This window comes from Geotrypetes seraphini, chromosome 1, assembly GCF_902459505.1.
Source record: "Geotrypetes seraphini chromosome 1, aGeoSer1.1, whole genome shotgun sequence".
Classification (NCBI taxonomy): domain Eukaryota; kingdom Metazoa; phylum Chordata; class Amphibia; order Gymnophiona; family Dermophiidae; genus Geotrypetes; species Geotrypetes seraphini.
The window spans coordinates 499,998,333-500,012,936 of record NC_047084.1 but is presented as its reverse complement, the minus strand read 5'-3'; the positions used below and the strand labels follow the sequence as shown (position 1 = coordinate 500,012,936).

The following is a 14,604-nucleotide window of genomic DNA, read 5'->3' as shown; positions in this document are numbered from 1 at the left end:
ATCATGTTGTTCCACTGGAGGAGGTGAAATCTGCGCAGGGAAGACTTGCTTCTGGGGTTTTAGGTTAACCCTCTTCAAGCGACTTGCGTGGATCCAAACAGGAAACTCCTCAGTGAGTGCAGCGGGCCTGGTCACAGCGATCACAGTAGTGGGAAGGCCAAAGGGGAAATCCGTCTGCTTCCGATCCTTGGAAAGCTTCTGGACAATCACCAGGTTGGAAAAAATGGGTAGGAATCTGTGGAGAGAAAGGAGAAGTGAAAGACATGTTTCTTTGAACAAGCCCTAATATTTCAATGAGCTTTTGGACGTATTCCTCCTGTATCAAGGGAAAATCTACCCATGGAGCGGGGAAAGGTCATCCTGTGAGAACCTCAAAGGGAGAGCAGCCAGATGTCTGTGCATACAGAAAGAGATACTTGAAAAAAGATGCTTGAAAAGCATTCCAAATACCATTCAGCAGCTGTACTCCAATGTGATCCAAATAAGAGATAGAAAACAAGAGAAACCATGTTGCCTGTACTGAATGTGGCAACATGTAACAATACCAATTCATTTACTTAGCATAGCTATGACAAAAGAGAGACAATACTCAGTTACTTAAGGTTCTTAATTGAACAATCCAAAAGGATATGTTTTTATCGTGCTGCATATAACTTATTATGCACTTCAGAGAGACCATACTGATGTACTGAATGTATTCAGAAATGTATATTGAATGGATCATATGTAGGGAACACCACGAAATAAACGCTGTATAAAGTAAAACTTTTTCTTAAACATATAACCCCTAACTAAACCTCATTTAGAATATGAAAGCTATAAGTAAAAGAACATTGCGCAGTTAGGCTAGTAAGAAGTGGAAAAAGAGCTCTAGAAATGGCCAATATTATGTATCCTGGGGTACCCACTAAACTAAAACAAGTAGACATGACACAAACAAAACATAAAGTTTTAAGTGTGGAGCTATTACTCCATCTGTCAAGTGTGCAGGGCTGAATTTAACTCTGCAAATAAACACATTGATATAAAAAAAACCAAAACAACAAATAATGTATATCATAACCATCTCATATTTGGAAAAAGGCATAAAGCTAATGTCTCTTTGGAGCGTCTCTATCTCTGCAGTGATAAAGAGGACCCTTGGAAAACATTAGAAATATCTGTGCCAAAACTGATCTGGGATGGCTATGTATAAATCCGGACAAAACATTTTAAATTAACAACATCCTAATTTCAGCTAAAACAATAGAAAGGAATTGTATTTTCCAATTTATTTTCAATTCACAACCGTGCCAGCTGTAATTATCGAACTATTATCTCTGTATCAAGGAGCAAAAGGTCAAGAATGAAAATATCACTAGCAAGAAGTTAAAATGTCGAGCGAGCACTACGATAACCAATACCATGATATTGGGCAATGAATAAGGGAGAGCTAGCAGCTGGTATCCAGGGTTTCCCCTATTTGCACCAAAGTCCGTCCAAAAGGGCGGCTTTGGGCACCTGCCAAACGCCAGGCATCAAGTTCAGAAGGGGGTAACAAAGGACTGAAGCTGTGAAAAAAGAGAGGAAGAGAATCCTGTTCATCCGTGAGACCCAGGAGCCCATTTAAAAGAAGGGCTTGTACATCGTGAAAAGTGTGAAGGGTAGTGGGGTGACCAAGGATCAGAAGAGTAACCATCTCTTCCACCAAAGCACATGCAGCCAGGGAACTTGAACAGGAGTGACTATAAAAAAAAGGCAACAGAGCGTAACTTACCGCCATGTTCTCCCTTCATGGTGTTACAATGGTCCCAAACAAAGAGATAAAACATGTGGGCATAAGCAGGAAAACCCAGACTTGAGCTAGAAACCAAAGCACATCTTAAATGTCCAACATTTCATAAGTCCATCTGATAAGAGCAGTCATTTCAGAAACCAGGGTCTGTCTCAAAATCTGGTCATAGAAGGAACAAGCAGAGATCCATTGGCGGCAGTGACCAATCATAGCAAGAAAAGTAAGCATGTCTTTCTTGGTAGCTGGGCGGGGCAGACCCAGAACAGCAGCAGCGCGGAAAGTGCAGATTTTCCTCTCACCATGAGACAGGACAAAACCCAGGTATTTCACTTCAGATTTACAGACAACCATTATAAAAGGTGCAAACTATCAGCCTGACAGGTCTCCTGAATTATGGAACACAAAAAGATGTACAAAATAAGGAAAGGACCATGAGGGGCAGTGCATGACTGTAGAATAGCCCGAAGGACAATGAAGTCAACATAGCCCTGGGGCATTCCACCAGGTATACTGTTGCTTAAAGGTGAAGGCAAAAAAAAAGCTGAAAAGCCTCACCAACAGGGACAAAAATAAAACATTCTTTAAGACAATGACAGAAAAAAAAAAAACATTGGCTGCCGGTGGAATGGTGGAAGAAACATAAGAAAACAGCCCTAAAATCTAGGACGAAACGGGGAATGCCATCAGCTTTGACAACAAGAGCGATGGGCGTATTGTAAGAAGAGATGGTGGTTTTGATAATGCCGGAGAAAAGATAAGTGATAAGCAGTGGAATCACACCGTACTGCTTGATAAAAACAAGAATGAATAACTTCAAAGAAACACTATAGGGGGTCAGTGTAAGCCCAAACTGAGAAGTCTGGGGGAAGGGGCAAAAGCATTCATGCACAGACCCCGATAATGAAAGCAAAGAACAGATTAGCTTTGCTCTGCACAAGAAAGAAAGCCTCTAAAACGGAATTTTTTCTTTTTCTTGTTTCTTTTTTTTTATGATCCAGCATAGAACACAAAGGAAGCAGCCGTAGAAGAAACGCACAAAATTAGTCAGGATCAAAAGGAAGACAAGAAATAGTGCTTGTGTACAAACTACAAGGGAAAGATCTTAGACTGATTCAAACAGCGCTTTCAATTCATTCCACATAACAGCACGTCCTACCTCAGTATTAAACATTGGTGACACAGAAAGATGTGAGCTGAAGGAAAAAATGTCATACACACACAGCCGTACAAGTCTCATTTGTCTAGGAGTATCCTAAGTACCTTATGACTCATTACAAAACCAATATAACAATGCAAAAATATTCGCTTATCTTACCTTATAAGCGAGGTACAGTAATAAGGGACAATAAAATCTTATACTCTATAAAAGTTTTAACCTTACAAATGACAGAGTGGGCAGGGGGGTTCTATAAATAATTTCATTCTTCCCGAAAGAATGGCAGCTGCTTATATTCACGAGGGGCACTTACCGAAAGTACCCCGAGAGTTTTCCCAAAAAAACTCCATAATAGAACCCAAAGCTTGAACTTAAAATAAAGGGTGGGTACAGGTCACCACTACCTAGTGAGTATTAAAGAACAGAAAAAATTCAGAAATACTCACAAAATATTGGTGATATCATCTGCCCATCGCGGACGTGCCCCCAACTGAAAAGGCTTAGGTCCCAATTCCTGCCCCATACTTTCTCTGTCATTTGGAAGACAGGTGCACCCGGGGACATATTGTAGAGGCAAGAAATGATCTCCAAACATGTCCACTTTATTGAATATTCTGTACCTCCTTTTATACATTTTACATGGGTAAGGGTCGTCAGCATATGACGTAAATGCAAACCATATGTGGACACAGATCACATGAAACTTTAAAGACATCAGCATTTTCCTCTATCTCTGGCTGGAGTCCAAAAGGTCAGAAAAAGCCTTAACCAGCAGAGCTTCTAATCTAAATCTGTCTGTAAATACAGCTTAACAAAACAATTGAATTCACTTCACAACATCTCTGTTCAAACATACATGTCCTTGTAGTATTTTCAAAAAAGGAAAGACAAACAGGGCCTGGCTTTACAGCCTTAAACAACATATGCCTAAGGACTTGATACGTGTCCCTTCAAGGGCCTTAGGTGTCCTTCCCAGTGCAACCCAGGATGTACCAGGCAGGAGAAGGCCTGCCATTTTGAATAGGCAGGCCTGCTAGCTGGAGGGAGTAAACATCCCTCTGGCTGGCCTTTCTTCTAAAAGATATGAGGGGGGGGGTTGAAGTTAGAGGGGTGTCAGCATTTTGGGGATTTTGGGGGTTCAGGGTGGGGGGATGTCAGCAGTTCGGGGGGATGTTGGCAGGAGGGAGTGGGCATCCCTGCTGCCAGTCTTCAATGGGGGGATGTCGAGGGTTTGGGTGTGTGTGGCAGTAGGGAGTGGGCATCCCTCCTACCGGTTTCGGGGGGTGTTGGAAGGGGGGGACCTCTGCCGCAGCCGGCTCAGCTGATTGCAGCAGGGGTATTCCCCACCCCAATCAGCTGAGCTGGCAGGACTCTCCAAAGCCACGGCTTTGGGCAGTCCTGCCAGCTCAGCTGATTGGGAATTCCCTTGCTGCTATTAGCTCAGCCAGCCATGTCTAGTTTTAAAGGTTTTGCAGGCCTACATTTCAAGCACCTGTCGCAGCTCTAGGGAGACGCCGAGAGCTGCTTAAACTTGCCCAAGGCCTCTTCTGGGCGAAACCACACCCACGTCCAGCCTTGGACGAGCTTAAGTGTCCCTATGCATTTCCATAGACCCACGACAAATGCCTACAGTGTAGACATCCTCCCTCGTGGAGCTTTTTTCAAAAAAACATGTGTTCCAATTGGCTGCCAGATGGCAGTAGGACGCCTACTACTGCCTACAGTCGGGACACCCGTTTGTAGAATCAGCCCCTCAATGTCAGCACACAGCTCTAACGCAAGCTTACTCCATCAGCCCATGACCCATGTGTCTGCCAAGATCCAGGAAAGAAATCATGATTAGGCATTTTTAAAGAGGAACATCTTCAATTCAGATTTAAACTGATCTAAGGATGTCTGTAGTCGAAGTGACACCAAGATATGACCTGGGCATGCCCTAGGGCATTGCAGGCAAGTTGACTCCCTAGTCTCCACACTGAATAAAATGCAAACCTCAAATTTAAATTTTTGAAATGAGGAGCACCCTCAGCGTGGGCTTGAAAGCTTTAAAGAGCAACTCAATAAAGCAGCTCTAATGCTTAGAAAAGCAAATGCCAGCAAACACCGAGCAGATATTACTACTCCCGCTGGCCGCACACCATCATCTGGGTGCTCCTGTGTGCTTTAAAGTGCAAATTAAGTGCAAACAATGTGCAGTAAATAAATATATATAGGTGGAAGACAAAAAGTCCACTGTCCTGCAATGGCCCGAATGCCAAATCTACTGACCCAAAAATAGGGCAAAAAGACTCTCTAAATTACCGAGAGTTTGAGTGATTAAAAAAGTATCCTGAATGTAATGAAATAATCACTCATAAATATTCATAATAATATGGTTTCAATTATGTACAACTGTTAATGAATCTTATGCTCAGAGAAATGGAGGTGATAACAGGGGAAGACCCCAACACTACCACCTCACCGCCCAATCATCGCATATTCAAAAACTTGTAGTAAAATATGCAACCGTTTAAGATATTTGCGTTTGTGCTCTACGGCTACACTTTTCACTCTTATAAACTTGATATTATAACTCAGAACAGCAAACTTATCTTATAGCTTGCAGGTTCCGATGTGACACGTTTGAAATATTTTTAAAACTGTGGGCAAGATGGGCTCAAGGATTTAAACGCTTCTGGCATGTACAAACTTCCTCCTATTGTGTCCTCCTTTAAAACTAGACATGGCTGGCTGAGCTGATCGCAGCAAGGGAATTCCTTATCAGCTGAGCTGGCAGGACTGCATAATAGGAGGAAGTTTGTACATGCCAGAAGCGTTTAAATCCTTGAGCCCATCTCGTCCACAGTTTTAGAAATTTTTCAAACACTCCGTTGGTTCCCTGAGACAGGAACGAAACGTGTCACGTCGGAACCTGTAAGCTATAAGATAAGTTTGCTGTTCTGAGTTATAATATCAAGTTTATAAGAACAGCCGGAGGTGCCGAGGTTCCATTCTATCCCTGGATAGTTGAAGTCACCCATGATAATTGCGTTGCCTCCCTTGCAGTTGTGTTTAATCTCATCCGTTATTTCTCCATCAATTTCTATGGAAAAAGGAGGGATTTATTAATTATTAATCATTTTAGTTCTATTTTTACTAATTGTTGTTGTTAAGAAATATTTCTGCATCACCATCATTTTTAAAAATATAAATACCTGCACTGATGTAATGATTAATTCTATATTTAAGTAATGATTAATTTTGTAATGGAAAATTTTTAGCTGTATGTATTAAGTATGGTTCCTTGAGATTTGATTGTTTTATTATTAGAATTGTTACTGTTGAGATGTTTGCTATGATATTTTATGAAAAAAAATTTTTGTAAACTTTTGTTCTTAATCTTTTCTTTTCTATTTTTAATGGAATATGAACTATGCATTATAAACCACTTGGATCCATTTAGGCTATTATGCGGTATATAAAGTTCTTCATAATCATAAACATTTTCTTATTTATATATTCTGCTTTCTCTCCTTCCAGGCTGAAAGTACTCCATCTCTATGGTTGCCACATCATACTCAATCTGAAGTCCATAAAAGAAGCTAATAAAAACCTCAAAATATTTCATGATTTCTCCATCCCTACTAACATTCTAGGAGAATGAAAGAATTCTTTCATTTGCTGACATATATGCATGAAATCGTGTATCAGCTTTTAAGGATATAGTAATTCAATACGATGTCCTGTGTCTAGAAATATATTTTAAATAAACTGTTTTATATATAAATTTTAACACAAGAGCACAAAAATGCATATAGGGTAATTTTATAACAAGATACTCATATCAGTGTTTGGAATGAATACTTACCAGTATTTTAATTTTATAAAGGCAACATAGGCATCTACTGTATGTACTTTTACAAAAGAGACACCTAGAACTAACCTCAATTGCGCACAAATCTTCAAGCACAAGTTTGTCTCTGTTCCAAAGCACATGTAAATTTGTGCCTGTATTCTATGCACCTACTTGTATATTTTATAAAATACGTACATACATGGCAATTCTGCCCCTGGTCCACCCAAACTATCCCTTCTATCTTACACTTTTGTTATTGCTGCAAACTGAGCCATAGCAATAAAAAACAGTTTACTATGGAGCTAACAGAATGGAGGCACTGAGAGGTGGTGGAGGCAAAGTAGACAAACTACATTGCCACTGGCAAACTGGAAGAAAGGCATCTCAGAACCTGGCTTAGCCCATGGGTTCTAGTTTTCCACTTCTGCTCTAAATTCATCTACTACCACTGTGGAAACTGAATTGGACCTGACTGGCTCCTTCCTAAGGAAGACCCTGATTGGCCTGTGGTGTCTGAGCCAATCAGGGCCTTAGGCCCCTCTCCATGCATCACATGATAGGCCCCTCTCCAGTGTTAAGGCCCAGTGTCGTAGTCAGAGAGAGGAGGAGAAGTATGGGGCAGGGGGGCCTCCAGTGGCAGGAGGGAGTGGGCATCCCTCCTGCCTTTTTTTCAGGTGGGGGAGGGAGTTCCTTTGTGGCAGGAGGAAGTGGGCATCCCTCCTACCATTTTGTGGTGGGTTAGGGAGGTGGACAGTGGCTTAGGGTGCCGGCGCAGGGTGGGAGGGCATGGCGTGGGGTTTTTTTTTAAAAAAATGGGACAGGTTGTGTATAACACATGCACAACACCTGTGCCATAAAAAAACAACCGAAGCCCTAACAGCAGTGACAGGAGGCTGCTTTCCCTGTCACTGCTGTTAGGGCTTTGCGCATGTGTCAATCACTCACTGAGTGATTGAATTGGTCATGTTTGTGCATTGATTGCTGTTCGGACTTCTCATCACTATTAATGAGAATCATAAAAGAGTGACCACAGTAGTGGAGGCAGGAGCGCTACTTTGGAAGGAAGGCTTGCTGGGTGCTGAGGATCTTACACCGAGGAAGCAAGTGGCCAAGAAATTGAAGAAATTTTGTTGGAGAGTGGGACCATCGCACCCTCGGAACCAGGGGAAAGGGAACCATGGAGTTGAGCCTACAGCTGGCAGCAGGCGGAGTGGAGAGAGTGGAGGAATTTCTACATCTCATTGCTCTAGGTCCTAATTGAAGACTGCAGTAATATGGGACTTTATGTGTATGGCTGTGGATGAATGTGAGAGGGACAATGAGTTGGGGAGGGCAGTGAATGTGTGCAAATGATAATGAAGTTCTAGGGGAAGGGGGTGTTGGATGGGGAATTGGGGCTTGGGGGTCACACGAAGTCATGAATGGGGTCAGGAGATTGGGCGAGTGAGTCTGGAGGGGGATGGGATTGTGGGGGGGGGGGGGAAGGGGTGCGTGGGGGTACAGCAAGGATTTACATGGAAAGTTATGGAACAGAGCGTGTGTGTGTGTATGTGATTACAGTGGGTTTATTCCAGGGAGCCAAGGGGGATGATAGACTGAGGCTGGGAAGTTTCAATGTTAAAGGTCTTAATATGCTATGTAAACGTCAATATTATTAAAGGAGTTGAAGAGATTACGGCTTGATATTAGTTTTGTGCAAGAGACACATTTTTGAAACCCAGAGAGAAATTGATTCAATACAGGGAGTACCCACTTCGGGGGTGGGCTTCTAATAAGAGGGGTTGGGTGGGTTTCTAATAAGAAGGCTGGGGTGGGTATATTGTTTGTTAAACATTTAAAGATAGTACCGGAGCAGGAGTCCTCTAGAGGGATTGGGGGGGGGGGGGGCGATGGGTCATCTGGACGGGTAAGGTTAATGGAGAATTGGTGACACTGATGAATATATATGCCCCCAATACCAAGCAGGGACAATTCTTTGATGAGTTATTGGCCAAAGTACTGGTAGTGAAGAAAGGGTCATTGATAGTAGGAGGAGATTTTAATCTGGTCACTGATCCTAAGTGGGATTCTATGGGGTCAGGTGGGGATAGACTCAAATCAGACAGGAACCAGCAGGCATTTTGTAGAAGTCCTTAATATGGTAGATGGGTGGAGGTCGCAACATTGTCAAGGGAGGGATTACACTTATTACTCCCCTGTTCATGAGGTCTGTACTCGTAAAGATATGCTCTATATGGATGGGGGGGGGGAAGGCTTGATTCCAAAATTTAAGATATTGGGTGGTCCGACCATGTCTCTATCTGGCAGGAGGTGAGCTGGAGTACCCTGCGGGTGGATGACCACTATTGGAAATTGAATGATAGTTTACTGCGAGATCCTTTGATTGTTATGAAGGTGGAGCAGGTCATTCTGGACTTTTTGGACCATAATAATATTACTCAGTGTTCCCCAATTACCATATGGGAAAGTCTGAAGGCGGTGCTTAGGGGGGAGCTTATTTCACTGGCTTCTCATAAGAAAAAGAAGAGGCAGAGGGAAGGGAGGAACAACAACTGCGGGAGACTTTCAGAAAGCTAGTGGATCAACATAAACTGGGACAAGGGGGGAGCTCGAATTCAGCTATGGATTCAGGACACCTGTTCCACATTGGAGAAACTGGAAGATGAGATTAAATTTAAAGAAGTTTTGAGAATTCTATCAAGAGTTGTACACTCCTGAGCACCAGAGCACTGATGATAGCATTGCACAGTATTTATCTGATTTGGGTTTGACATCTTTATCGGGGCTGGATGCTCAGGGGTTGGATAGTGATATCACGGTTGAGGAGGTGCAAAAAGTGATTAGTCAGCTTAAACCAGGAAAATCACCAGGGCTGGACAGGTTCACGGGCTTATTTTATAAGAAGCTTTCCCATCTGGTAGCACCACTCTCTCGTTGCCCTCTTGCCCATCGCCCACAAGCGACTTGAATCCAGGCCGCAGAGCTCTAACACTGCGCGTGCCGGCTTTCCTTCTCATCCAAAACAGGAAGTTACATCATTCTTGTTTCGGAGAAGAGAAGCTGGCGTGCACAGTGTTAGGTCCTGCCCAACTGGGTTCAGTTCGCTCTAACACTGTGCGTGCTGGCTTCCCTTCTTGTTACATCATGAGGGGGAGGGAGAAGGGAAGCCTGTGCGTGCAGTGTTAGAGCGAACTGAACCCAGGCCGGAGGGGGGGGGGGCCCTAACTGCCCACGCCAGCTTCCCTTCTCTAAAACAGGAATGATGTAACTTCCTGTTTCGGACGAGAAGGGATGCTGGCGTGCACAGTGTTAGAGCCCCTTGGCCTGGATTCAGTTCGCTTGCGGGTGGTGGGCAAGAGGGCAGCGAGGGAATAGAAGGGAGGGAAGCTGACTTCACCAGGCAGTTGGGAACCCCCTGCCCTGTTTGCTCCCCTCTTAATGCCGGCCCTGGGGCCTCCCTGATATTTTCAGGCCTGAGGCACGTGCCTACCCTTTATACTGGCCCTGCAGACTGGGTCACCTGGCATTTACGGTGGCCAGGCTGTGTGTAGCCCACCATTGGAGAAGTCCTAATGCAGCCACATTGACCTTGATGAGGAAGAAATTGGGATGGGTATGTGAGAGGTATAGGCTTTCTGCTTTGTTGATGCGGAGATGGCAATAATATCTTGATATTTGGGGCTGATATCTGAAAGTGGAGGGAAAGGAAACAATTTGAATGCTTCTGGGAATGTATATTGCACTGCCTTATCTTGTTTATTTCTCATTTTTCTTGTTTATTGGGCTGTATAACGGTTATGTGATTTTTTTTATATGGGTTAAAGCTGTTGGAGGATATAACATTTTTGCTATTACTGGGGGGTATGGGATGGGGATGAATTTAAGAGTGCTTTTGAACTAATTTTTATTCATTACTATGTTGGAAGTTGGGGATGTTGGGGAGTGGGGGTGGCTACAGATTGGCTACAGTCTGTATTTTTTATGTATGATGAAGTGATGTTTATGTCATCTGCTCTTTATTATAAATATAAATATTATTTTTAAAAAAGAAATGAAATATTAAACTAGACTTTAAGGGGCTCATTTTCACAGCACTTAGACCCCTGATGTCACTGGGTCCATTTCCAACATCTTAAATTGACGCTGCTGCTGCAGTAAAGTTGGGAGCTTGATACCTCTGAGGGATACCGGAGGTGACTTTCCTGCAGCCCCCGTGCTTCCTGCAGCAGTGTCTGGCGTTTTCCTCTGCTGCTCACCGGGCAGGCACGGTAAGAGACGGACCCCTGACATCACTGGGTCCGTCTCCAACACTTTAAATTGACGTCACTGCTGCAATTGCGGCCACAGGGCATGGCTGAAGGGGTGTGCCCTAAGGGGCATGTCTTGCCCCTTGGAGCCACAAGGAGCTCTGAAGCTGAAATATAAGGTTGTATTACTTTTTCTATAATTTCTGATAGCTTGAACATGGGGAAAAATAAATTAAACCTAAAAGTTCAACACCGGCTGTATCTGGCCCTATGGACAGACATTTTACATAATCCTTCAGCTGTACCACTTAACATGAACTCTTCCATTTCGGGTGTTTCAATGAGTCCCCTCGAACGGACTCCTCTCTTTCATATAGTATCGAGTGATAGTAGGAATATAAATCCTACTACTTCTACCAAATATGTGGTATCCTCCACTCAGATAAATAAGTTAGTTTTTACCAAAATACCTAAGTCACTTGATTTTTCAAGTGTAGTGGAGGATCAACCATTAACAGAGGAAACACAAGACATTACCTTGAAAGACTTGTGGTTAGGTATTTCTAGAGCAGAAGGGTTTCTCAGGTCAACTGTGAAACAGTGGATTTTGCAGTCTGTTTCTCATAAGCTTGAAAATGTGGATTCCAATCTGGGTTGTTTGGATAAACGATTAAATGTGGTGGAAGCTCAATGTATTACACTTCAAGCTGTCTCAGAATCTGTTGTTAAGGAACTAATGGAAAATATGTATAGAGCGAGAAATCTCTGCTTGGTCAATTTCCCAGTTGGGGTTGCCCAATGTGGAGAATTTTCCTATTAATAAATACTACTATGTTCCTCATAAAAAAATAGAATCCGCCCAGGAGGTGGACCATCTGGTATCAACTGAAATTAATTTGACAGAGTGTTTGGAAGATAGTCAGGATGTGATCCAGAGTCTGTCCACTCTGCTGATAACATGCATGAGTGAGATAGACAAGATGTTAATAATGAAACTATACTTTAAAAATAGGTTAACAAAATTTTGTGGTGATCTGGTTAGAATTTTTCCAGATGTCTCTAGAGCTACTCAATTAAGGAGGAAAGAGTTTTTGAAATTAAAAGCTAGAGTTTTAGCTCTAGAGGCATCGTTTTACCTAAAATTTCTGTGTGAATGTCTTGTCAAGTTACAAGACATCAAATTTGTTTTTTGGGATCCCATATAACTGCAACAATTCCTAATTGCTCGAGAACAGGGGGAGAGTGTGGCGCAGTGGTTAAAGCTACAGCCTCAGCACCCTGAGGTTGTAAGTTCAAACCCACGCTGCTCCTTGTGACCCTGGGCAAGTCACTTAATCCCCCCCCTTGCTCCAGGTACGTTAGATAGATTGTGAGTCCGCCGGGACAGAGAGGGAAAACTGCTTGAGTACCTGAATAAATGCATGTAAAACCATTCTGAGCTCCCCTGGGACAACGATATAGAAAATTGAATAAATAAAACAGAAATGAGTTAGTACTTTTAAGGTCAAGTTTCACTACTGAGAAAAAAGAGGAGGGAAATTAATAATCCCTATAAGAGTAAGGAATGGTTTGGGATTCGCGAAATTGTATCGTATCTCCCCATTAATGTGGGCTTAGAAAGGAATTTTGTGTGGAATGATTATGTAATGTTAATGTTTAAGGAAGACCTTTTTTTCTTTTGTTTCATATGATATTGTAATCATTGAAATTTATAAATAAAAAAAAATCAAAAAGAGGTAGTCCCTCATTATACCAATATATTCATAGTATGAGGGTCATTTCATAAATAATGCACACTATTTTTTTTTTTTTCAAGTATTTCTTTACAATCCTTCAATATAGTCTCCCTGCTTTGCAATGACTAAGTCCCAACGTCCGGGAAGTTTCATTATTCCATCCAAGACACCATTTTTTTCAGTTGCCAAATGGCTTGTGTACCGGGGGAAATCGATATCTACGCATAGGTTGTTTCAACTTTGGAAAAAGGTCGAAGTCTAGTGAACTCATGTCTGGACTGTAGGGAGCATGAGGTAACACTTCCCAGTCGTATTCGCATAGTTTTTCAATGACGAGTGGAAAACTCCATCTTCCCCACGACCCAAAAAATTTTGATGAGCTCAATCAAAAGTCTTCTGATCATGAAGGCATCATCATCACAGACAAAGTTCCATGTGGAAGAAGTGTCACAGCAGTATATTATCATGATTTTTTGCAAAAAATACACAGAAAAATGCATAAAACCCGACCTCAGTTGCTCTTGGCTGGGCCACTCATTCTTCATCAGAAACAGTTATTTTATTAAATAGTGGAAGGTAAAATATCCTTGCCACTGGTAGTAGTGACTGAGAGGGACCTTGTAAATACTCTAACATGAACCTCTTAAACATAACGAAAGGTGATACATGAGATTGATCCAAGCTCTTGTTCAGATTATAGACTGGTGACTAATATCCCATTTCTGGCAAAAATGGTAAAGGGAATGGTGGGCCTACAACTACAGGACTATCTTAATTCCAGATATTAGACTTTAGACAGTCAGACTTTTGGCCAAACTACAGTACTAAAACTGTTCTACTGGCCTTGATGACAGACTTGAGAAACAACTTAGACAAAAATATACCTTGAGGTATCCTGTGTGCCTTATGTATTTTTACATTTTGATAGGATAGGATTGGTTAGTATGTTTTATGCAATCTGATTTTATATGTATGTACCGGTATGTAGTTGTTATAGTGTTAGTCTTGATATGTTTTGTATGATAAATGTTACGTTTTATTTTGTATGTTAACATATAACTCACCCTGGATAAGGGTGGGCGGTAAATAAATAAACAATTAGAGCTGTCAGCTACCTTTGATTTGGTCAGTCATGATATTTTGTTAGTCACTCCTTCAACCCTTGTAGTGACACTTGAATTGAAGCCTGACAGTTACTGGCTTTTGAGATTGTACTTCACATACAAAATTTAACTCTTCTCTCTATGAATGTAAGAATATTTCCTGATTTTGTAAAATCCACTTAAAACTGAAGAAAGTTTTTGCTACTTCATCCTACTGTAGAGTGGTGGATATAGGAGTGAGTTTTTTTAAAACTAAAATTTCCATGTAAATATACCATAAAATTCAAGCAAAAACATATGTAGAGTATCAGGGCAGGATTAATTTGTCGAGGGCCCCTAGGCACACAAGAACACTGGGCCCCCTGCCCCGCCCCACCCCACCATGCGCCCAGGCAGAAACAGGAAGCTGCGTCAGAGGGAAGCTTTGGGCAAGCAGTACCGCTTGCACAATTACAGTTCCCGTTGCCTTTCTTACCCGCATTGCTTGCTTGTCTTACTTTCTGTCGATGGGGTGAGGGCCCACGTTGCTGATCGATGCTGGAGGGGCTCATCACTGTTTGGAAAAAACAATGTTGATGTCCTTCTTCATCGGGCTCCCCTGACCATTTTGGGCCCTAGGCACGTGCCTGCTTGGCCTATTGGTTAATCCTGCCCTATACAGTATTTTTTAATGAACAATCCGAACCTGATTAGCTTTAGTACTAAGACTATGGAGGCAGGCAAGACAACACATCCAGTGACTAAGATATAGGG

The 14,604-nt window shown here is 42.3% G+C and overlaps 2 protein-coding genes across 4 annotated transcripts in view; both read left to right on the top strand.

Annotated features, from left to right (window-relative positions):
* LOC117351707 overlaps positions 1-7,388 on the top strand; it is a 134,475-nt gene extending 127,087 nt beyond the window's left edge. For both annotated transcript variants that reach the window (XM_033927439.1, XM_033927429.1), the window contains exon 16: positions 6,450-7,388. In XM_033927439.1, coding sequence (XP_033783330.1) covers positions 6,450-6,573 — 124 coding nt within the window. In that variant the 3' untranslated portion in view covers positions 6,574-7,388. The remainder of the gene's footprint in view (positions 1-6,449) is intronic.
* A 2,669-nt stretch (positions 7,389-10,057) lies between these two features.
* The window catches only part of RASEF (RAS and EF-hand domain containing), a 214,242-nt gene continuing 209,695 nt past the window's right edge, over positions 10,058-14,604 (top strand). The window contains exon 1 of one of the 2 annotated variants that reach the window (XM_033927395.1): positions 10,058-10,389. In XM_033927395.1, coding sequence (XP_033783286.1) covers positions 10,358-10,389 — 32 coding nt within the window. In that variant the 5' untranslated portion in view covers positions 10,058-10,357. The remainder of the gene's footprint in view (positions 10,390-14,604) is intronic. The other variant, XM_033927414.1, reaches the window with a different exon arrangement.